Source organism: Fundulus heteroclitus, chromosome 11 (genome assembly GCF_011125445.2).
Source record: "Fundulus heteroclitus isolate FHET01 chromosome 11, MU-UCD_Fhet_4.1, whole genome shotgun sequence".
Taxonomy (NCBI): domain Eukaryota; kingdom Metazoa; phylum Chordata; class Actinopteri; order Cyprinodontiformes; family Fundulidae; genus Fundulus; species Fundulus heteroclitus.
The window spans coordinates 19,430,011-19,438,531 of NC_046371.1; the positions used below are offsets into that span (position 1 = coordinate 19,430,011).

The 8,521-nt window shown below is 37.4% G+C and overlaps 1 protein-coding gene across 3 annotated transcripts in view; it reads left to right on the forward strand.

Moving 5' to 3' along the window:
• grik1a (glutamate receptor, ionotropic, kainate 1a) overlaps positions 1-2,314 on the forward strand; it is a 43,773-nt gene extending 41,459 nt beyond the window's left edge. For 2 of the 3 annotated variants that reach the window (XM_012858674.3, XM_036143062.1), the window contains one exon: positions 1,824-2,314. In XM_012858674.3, coding sequence (XP_012714128.1) covers positions 1,824-1,991 — 168 coding nt within the window. In that variant the 3' untranslated portion in view covers positions 1,992-2,314. The remainder of the gene's footprint in view (positions 1-1,823) is intronic. The other variant, XM_021314165.2, reaches the window with a different exon arrangement.
• The last annotated feature ends 6,207 nt before the right edge of the window (positions 2,315-8,521 follow it).

Below are 8,521 nucleotides of genomic sequence, written 5' to 3' on the forward strand. Positions count from 1 at the left end.
ACACAAGTAGAGCAACTCATAAGCTACAATAAACAAGGTAAAACATATTTCACAGGTCATTTGTTCAGATAATGGATTTTAGCCAATGAATAAGGAAAACTGCACAACAAATGCAGCGAACGTTGCCAGTCCATGAACCTGAGAGCGTTGAATCAGAGGCTCACACAAGAAAATGAAAACTTTATGTGGAGAAAATATCAGGTTGAAGAATATTTAGTTCTATGATACAATTTAATGTTTCTTACTGGTCTCACAACCAGTGACTGTTTCAATGTGTTCATGATGTTTTTATGTTTTCATGATGTAAAGCACTTTGAACCGCCTTGCTGCTCAAATGCGCTATACAAATAAAATTGACTTGACTTGAAACACGAATGACAGAAAGCAAATAAATGACTGAAGAAGAATGAGGGTCCAGTGGCTGAACTGTTGTCCCTGATGGACCTCTTCGTGTTTAATATATTCATTAATGAATTTGAAAAAAATACAATAAAAAAATCTGAAAATAAGAGGAAAAATATAGATTTTTACCCACCCAAACGAAACAACACACCTGTTCACTGTCAAACAAATAAAAAATAATAACTCCACACTGGTACAAAAGAAAATCGGTCATGAATCAGTCAGCCAAAGTTTGTATGAACAGAACAGAGAGTCACTGCACCTGTGTAGACAGTTGGTCAAAAAATGTAAAAAAAAAAAAAAAGCTTCCAAACTTTAGAACATTTATTTTCAGAGCCCCTCAAAACAAATCTTCTCAAATCTAAGATGAATTAATGTACTGATTGGGTGTTATTTTTACTCCAAATATGAAAGATAATGCCTTACATACACCTCCCTAAAATTGTTGCATTTTGGGACAATACCAAAACAAATGAATCAACAACAAATGAGTGGTCTCAGCAGATTTGCACCTGTCACAGGTTGGATTAATTTGAGGGCACATCTTTGCCAATTTTGATTTACTGAGATGCACTCTGTCTCTGATGGACCTCATGAATAGTAAAACATGTTGTGCTGAATGTACAGGGGAGGAAAACTTCAAAAGTTTATGGGAGAAATATACAGTTCTGCCAAAAGACTCCAAAACAAATTAGGTTTCTTTCTAAGACTGGAAGAAAACATGGTTCAAATACTCTTTTTGTTCAGAGAATGACACACAGTACGTTTTCTCTACTGAAACTGCAAGTCACTGGTATTCATGGGAAATCCCCATGGACGGCATGTTTGTTTGAGAAGACTTTGGCAAAGCCTAGGGGATGAAAGAGGAAAGTCTTCTCTCATCCTTGAATTTAAAGATAAACAGATAGTAAAATAAACACTTTGTGCAATAGATGATGATGTGTATCACACCAGCCAGAGAAGTATGAAATGTAAAGAAAAAAAAATACACAATTGAAGATTAATGTGTTTTTAATGGGATTTAATAGTCTCCATCTCCAAATAAGCCTGAGGCGTTCCATCTCAGATGGCCATCTCTTTGATCGTTTGAAATAATTACCAGATCATTAACTGGCTAATTGATTTTGGTTTGCTAATTTGAGATGTAGCACAGCGGAAGTACATTTTGTGATGAGAAAACAGAAATCGTAAATTAATACATTTTAATGTAGAAAGATGAAAGTCACATTTGATCATGTCTTTTTTCTGTATTTTTTAGCAACACGCCTGCACTGGGCTCCAGTTTTAGTTTTGTTTCTAATTAATCCAGTTGCATTACACATAATGTTACATGTTACACAGTAATTATTATAATTATTATTATTAGGGATTTGTAATTAAAAAAAATCTAATATAGTAAAATATTGTCTTTTTCTCTGCAGTGTCTGTCTTTTAGCGCTGTGATGGAGGAGCTGGGTATATCCCTGCAGTGTTACAAAGGTGTCCGGAGTAGGCCCCGACCGCAAAGCGCAGCAAGGTCTCCTTGCGTCTTCTGTCAGCCAAAACGTGCTGCGAAGAGGGAAGGAGGAAGACGAGACTCCAGCTCATGAGCCTTTGATCCAAAACTTGACGCAATCTGCATCAGAGACTGAGAACTTACTTTATAACATCTCAGCGTTTTTGAGCCACAAATAAACTAAAAAAAAGCTGTTTATATTCCTCTTTAATCTTGTTTCTTTAGTGTTTTCTTTAGTGTTTGAAGCACTATACTGTAGCTGTAGTTTACAGTATCGTAGCACTGTAAAAACATCAAAAGTGTCAAAGCGATTGGTGACTATAACAATTGCATCACTCTTATAAGTTTATACAGTTGGTATAAATGTAAAGCAGCTTTACTGGTTTTTAAATTAAACACAGTTTTCTGTTGGGTTTTTTTGTATCTTTTTTTCAACGTTGGAATATGACTGGCTTTGTTGATAGCTGTGTTTGCGCGCTAGTCTTTGTTTATCTGCCAGCACCCTAAGAAGTGCTTTACTGAGCCAAGTGAAGCCCCGGAAAGGAGACTACGACCTTTAAGGAAAGACGGAAACACGCCTGCTGTTTTAGCTCCGGTTCCAACCCACATCACAGACCTTCATCTAGAATCTTCCATACAGTCACAAACTGGAGCCCCACAATAATGTAAGATGCTGAGAGGGGAAGGGTCGAAAGAGAGGGTTTGTTTTAAATGCAATAAATCTATGGCAGTTTAAAACTAAACACAAATCTCCTGTTCACCTGAGAGTACAGTAGCAGATTTTTGTTTCTTCATTTCTCAAATTTGAAAGCCTGAGGGGACGTCTTTTCTCCCTGCTGTCACAGCAGGTTCCAGTAAATGTCTGACTTCTGAAGTGTTCAAAAAGTGAATAACCTCAGGTACAGTGAGTTATAGTTCAACCTTGCTGTACATGTCACACAGTATATCTTTCTTTTCAGTTTTTTTCTTTTTTATATATATATATATAAATGGATAATTCCTAGTCCAGTCAATTTTGCTGGTGTTTGTAACCAAAAACATGTGTTTAATGCCACATTTGGGAAACAGAATCACAGAGATGACCTCTGGACATTTTGCAGGCTATTAAATTTTAACAGACTCAACATATCTGCATACTTCTCATTGATTACACAAAGAGGATGATCTACTTTGTGTTGCGATGATCTAAAGCTTGCAATCAAAAGAAATAATCTGTTATTGTTGGTTGCATTAAATGAAAGACTTGTAAATTAAAACAGTACTTTATTGCTGCTCTGTTGTAGGAGGAAACAAACAAGTGACCTATGGGGACAATTAATATTATTAGCATTTATATGGTTAGCTTTAGAGAAACCCTAGTATATTCCCTAGAGAATGTAGATCCCTATTTCTTAAGATGTCAGAAAAGCTGCTTACTTTTCAAAATTCAGAATTCACCATAACCAAGGTTGAAGGCTCAAGAAGATAAGGGGAATGTTTGCTGTACTTCACTTAGCCTTCCTGTTTTCTGCTTTAAATCTAGTTCTCTCTTACTCGCTCGAAGCCTGAGTGTACTGCAGACACATTTCAACCATCTTGAGATGTTATAAAATACAACATCCTTTTAAACACTTCTTAAATCTCTCAGAACAACAGTGACCTCAAGTTTCCAGGTTTTAAAACACTCTTTACAGGTTTTAGTAATTGTACGGTCTCACCAGAAACCACAAAAGAAAAACAAAGTGGTTTTTAACTGGAAAGTTATTGTTGGTTACATTTTCTTTTTTATGTGTAAAATGATAAAAAATGAAATTGGTCTGTTTCTCATATTCTTAGACAGACACCCATTCCTGTGATGTTCGTACGCATTAACTATAGGAGGCTCTATTTCCCTTAAACATCTGAAGAGCTTAATAAAGTGTGTAATTTCTGTTAAGTTAGAACAAACCAAATAAAGATGAAAAAGAACATACAAATAAATGTTAAAAAATGTTGATGAGTTTAAATAAGGATACTTGGGACCTTTTTCTTTGTATTTATAATACAATCAAACTAAATTCCAATTTGTCTTCATTAATTTTGGACCACAAAAAAGCAAAAAAATAAGAAAAATTGCCCGTATTTCAGTTCAACATCTTTTAGTTTTAGATAAAAACCAATAACCCTTTTTGTGGTTTCATTTGCTTTGTTTGTTGTGTTTTTTTTTTATAGCACAGGTTTATGAATACAAAATGTAATTACCACACCATGCATAAAAGAAATACCTAATGAAGGGACTTTTCAAACAGAAAAGAGTGATTTTGTAAATACTCTTTTTACTTTGGCATCTTTGTAGGTGAAGTGCATATTCTGTGCACCTCCTGAGGGACCGAGCTTTACTTAATCTCTTCATGTAATGAGTTTTTTCTTCTTCTTTTTTCCCTATTTTTTTTTTTTTTTTTTGCATTCAGATTAATTCAGGGATTGGGCTCTGTCCAGTGTAATAGCATTTGGTCTCCGCTAATCTCCTAACCCCATAATTCTTAATCAAAACCAAAGGCAGTTTTTATTCTCCTTTTTCCATGGTCTAATCCATCATGATCAAGGCCAGGGATTACAACTCTGACCGTGACATTCTGCTCTACTATGGGCACCTCCTGTCCATCTTCATAATGGGGATGTTTCCTGACTGACACCATCGATTTGTTTATTTGTCTGTTTTTTTTTTATTTTTATTTTTTTTTACATGCTTTAATAGCTCATTCATGGCAGTAAAAAAAAAAAAAAAAAAAAAAAAAAAAACTTTTTTCACTCATCTTGAAACAAAAGAGAATAATTTACTTGTTCTGCTGTTCAAAGATGAAGAAGCTCCAAAGGGACGGTGGCATTTACCTGTTTGTAGTCTTGTTCTGAAGATCAACAATTATTTATGCTGAAGTCTTGCAAGAATGACGATGAGATTGACAGGGGAAATAAAAAAGTAATTTAAAGATGGTACACAGAAAAATAAAACCCTGCCAGGGGACGATCACATTACATAAAATCAATAGCCTTTTTGTAGAAAATCAGATGCCTTATTAATGTCCACTGTAGAGCAAACGCTTGTTTCCATTATGGATCTTTCCGAGCTGTCAGGCTCGGTTTGGACATCAGCATGTGACTCTTTCAACTGTACAAACAACAACGTGGGAATTAAATTCCAACTATGACTGCAGCATAAGAAATGGCCGATGTCTGAGTGTGTCCCATCTATCACAATGAAATGAAGACTCCCTGCAGGCTGATAAGGCAGGTCGGTGTCAACAGCCTGTCAATGAAGACAAACGAGGAGGAGAAGGAAGAGGAGGAGGAGGAGGAGGACTTTCAAAAGTGTAGTGCATCTTTTATCTCCATCTGCTCCTCTGTCTGTCTTCTCCCCTTTCTTATTGTGTGAATTCCTGGCTATAAATAATTCAGGGCCAATGCTTCCATCTGCTGGTGTTTATGTGAACTTACTTTGTGGGTTGAAAAACAAAAAAACTACCCTGGACTATGTCTCAAAGAGTTAACATCAGTTTAGGCATAGTGCTAATGTCTTTTGCATCTCCTGTGGTTGTTTTGGCACGTCTTGACTTGTTTAGAAGTCACCAAGTGAATAAACAGTCCGGCAGTGTGTAATTTATTCTCAATAACAATATGGCCATGTATGCCTCTGAGGTTTATTTGAGATCATTCATGAACAAACGGCATATTTAAGACCAAGGAACACCCCAGAGAGATCAGGGGAGAAGTTCCAGGTTAGGTCACATAAATGTTTTGCAAACTCTGGACAGCTCACAGAGCATTGTTTCTGTGAGAAACTAGCATCAGTCATTTTCACAGTGAAACGTGCTGGTGGCAGCTTCATGCTGTGGGCATGGGGGACAGGGAAGCTGGTCATTGTTGATGGAAAGATGGACGAAGCAAAATATGGAGCAATCCGGGAAGAAACTTTGTTGGAAATTGCAGAAAACAGGGTTTCGTCCTGCAGCATTACTCTGGGAAACTCGTGTCAGAACTTGTAAACTGATGTTCTGAGACAGCGTCCACTCAATCTCACTCTTCTTGAGTTATTTTGCAACAAGCAGAAAAAAATGTAATTTCTATCTCTGGAGCTGTGGAAATTGATTCCAAAAAGGATATATTCAGTGGGGCCGAATACAAATGTGTACCATTTTTTTCAGGCTTCTATTTGTAAAATAATTAAGTAAAGAAAAAGTAAACCGAGTATCATTTAAAAATCATGTAATAGTGAACTTTGATGGTTAATGCACTGAACTTATATAGCACTTTTCCAGTCATGCTGACCACACAAAGCACTGTACACTATAGCCACATTCACCCAATGGCTCTCACTAACATGCACATATTTACACACAGCTCAGTAGGCAACTTGGGGTTAAGTGCCTTGCCCAGGGGCACATTGACATTTGGCAAAGGGAAGCCGGAATCAAACCAACAACCTTCCGATTGCCAGACAACTACTCAACCCATCAAGTCACAGTCGCCCATGAGCCTGGCTCTGCTGGAGGTTTTTTCCTTCCTGTTAAAAGGGAGTTTTTCTCTCCACTGTCGCTTCATGCTTGCTCAGTATGAGGGATTGCTGCAAAGCCATAAACAATGCAGACGACTGTCCACTGTGGCTCTACGCTCTTTCAGGAGGAGTGAATGCTGCTTGTTAAGACTTGATGCAATCTACTGGGTTTCCTTAGAGAGGAAACTTTTTGACCAATCTGTCTGGATGATTTGATTCAATTTGACTTTGTTAAGTGCCTTGAGATTACGTGTTGTGAACTGGTGCTCTATAAATAAAATTGAATTGAATTAATTAGAAATAACTTCTTTCTGTTGTAATTTGTTGTAAATGATAGTAAGCTCACTGGTTCTTCCATGCAAAAATACAGCGGGTGGCTAAATCTGTCACAAAATACTGTTTGACTTTTAATGCAGCAGGAGTCAGCTGTGGGTCTTGCAACAAATGGGTCTATATTTCCCCTCTATAGATTTTCAATCTTCATTTGCACCCGGTTTCATTCCTATATTCTTCATTTTACAATACTGGATACACGATAGGTTGCAGGTATTTACCACCATCTATCAAAACCGTTTTAGCAGGTTTTTCCGTTGCAACTCGTTGTGCATAAGCAGCAGAGGAGTCAGTTCAGAGAAAGGTCTTTAATGCTGATCTACTGCATTTTTTTAGTGGCTGAATGTCCCAGAGTTGTTTTCGGAAAATGTGTTGGTAAGAGTTTTTTTTTTTTTTTTGCGCTCATGTGCTGAATGAGCAACTTTCTTTATGTAACTGTGTTCCCAAGGATTTCTGCTTTTCTATAAGGATTGCAGTGATGACTTTGAAAACATCTTAATTTTCCAAGAAGCTTTAGAAATGCAACCCCGTGGCTTTTTCTTGGCCATTACAAAATCCCTCATTTCCTTTAAGTCCCTTTTTCCTGAATAGCAGAGATCTGTGGAAATGATCCCTTTGCCCTCGTTTCTGTGGAGTGAACTCTCGTGAAGCTCAAGTATTATTTTATAGGCTGCATAATTCATAAAAAAGTGTCAGTGAATCCCAAACTCCCCGAGGCTGCCGTGGCATTTACATCTGTATGATTCGAAGGCGGGACCGGGTTTTTCTCTTCACCCTTTGCTCCCCGCCTCACATGCCCAGAACTGCTGTGGTATGATCCCTCCATTTGGGAACAAATGTGAACAATCTCTTTCCGATTGTGGATGCAAGCCTTACGTGACTAGAAGGAAACATTGATAGGTTGTCTCTATCAAGAACTGTCATGTTGTGCTGACTCTGCTGATATACACTCAGATCCAAAAACAAGTTGCAACACACAACCAGAACATGTCACAGAGGTCAGAGTTTAAAACAAATTCCATTTGTAACTATCATCCATGGCTGGACCATAGATATCGCTGATAACTGAAATGTAATCCCTGATATTGAGTCTACTAATGTGACAGGGTGAAACAAATGTACATGGTCTTGGGATGTATTTGAGTGGCTTTTACGATATTTATTAATTGACACCGTTACAACAAGGGACACGTTTTGCAGGATCAATTGACTGATGAAAAAAATCATTGTTGAAGCAGCTTTTTAAAAAAATAAATAATTGAATGGGTAATGTGCAAGTAAGGCACCTAGTTGACTCTTTGGAATGAAGAATAGCATAGAAATCCCCTTCTGCATGTCCACATATTCAAGAATCAAGAAGTTTTATTGTCACCGTGTGTTACTGTGGTGAAATTTTCTCAGCACATCGGTTTAGGACACACACGATAAACAATAAGCCCTGGGTGCAGGTAAAAACATAGCGAACAATATGTTCAGGGTTTTGTTTTGCTTTTGTTTTTGCCAGATCATAACCACAAATGTCATCAAATTTTATTGGGACTATAGTTCACCTACCGGTGAAACTGAAGAAAAGGTATGTTTTCTATTATTTTACAAAAAGCTAATCTCAGAGAGTTTGGCACACCTCTGTATTGAGCCTCCTAGGCTTTCACAGCTGCTTTTATCTGGAGACGAACTTACACACAGGTGTATTCTATACGCCTTTTAGCTAGGCTCTATGCTGTATTTGGATTGTATCTTGGTGCCTCAGAGTAAAAGGGGGCTGCATACAAATGCATGAC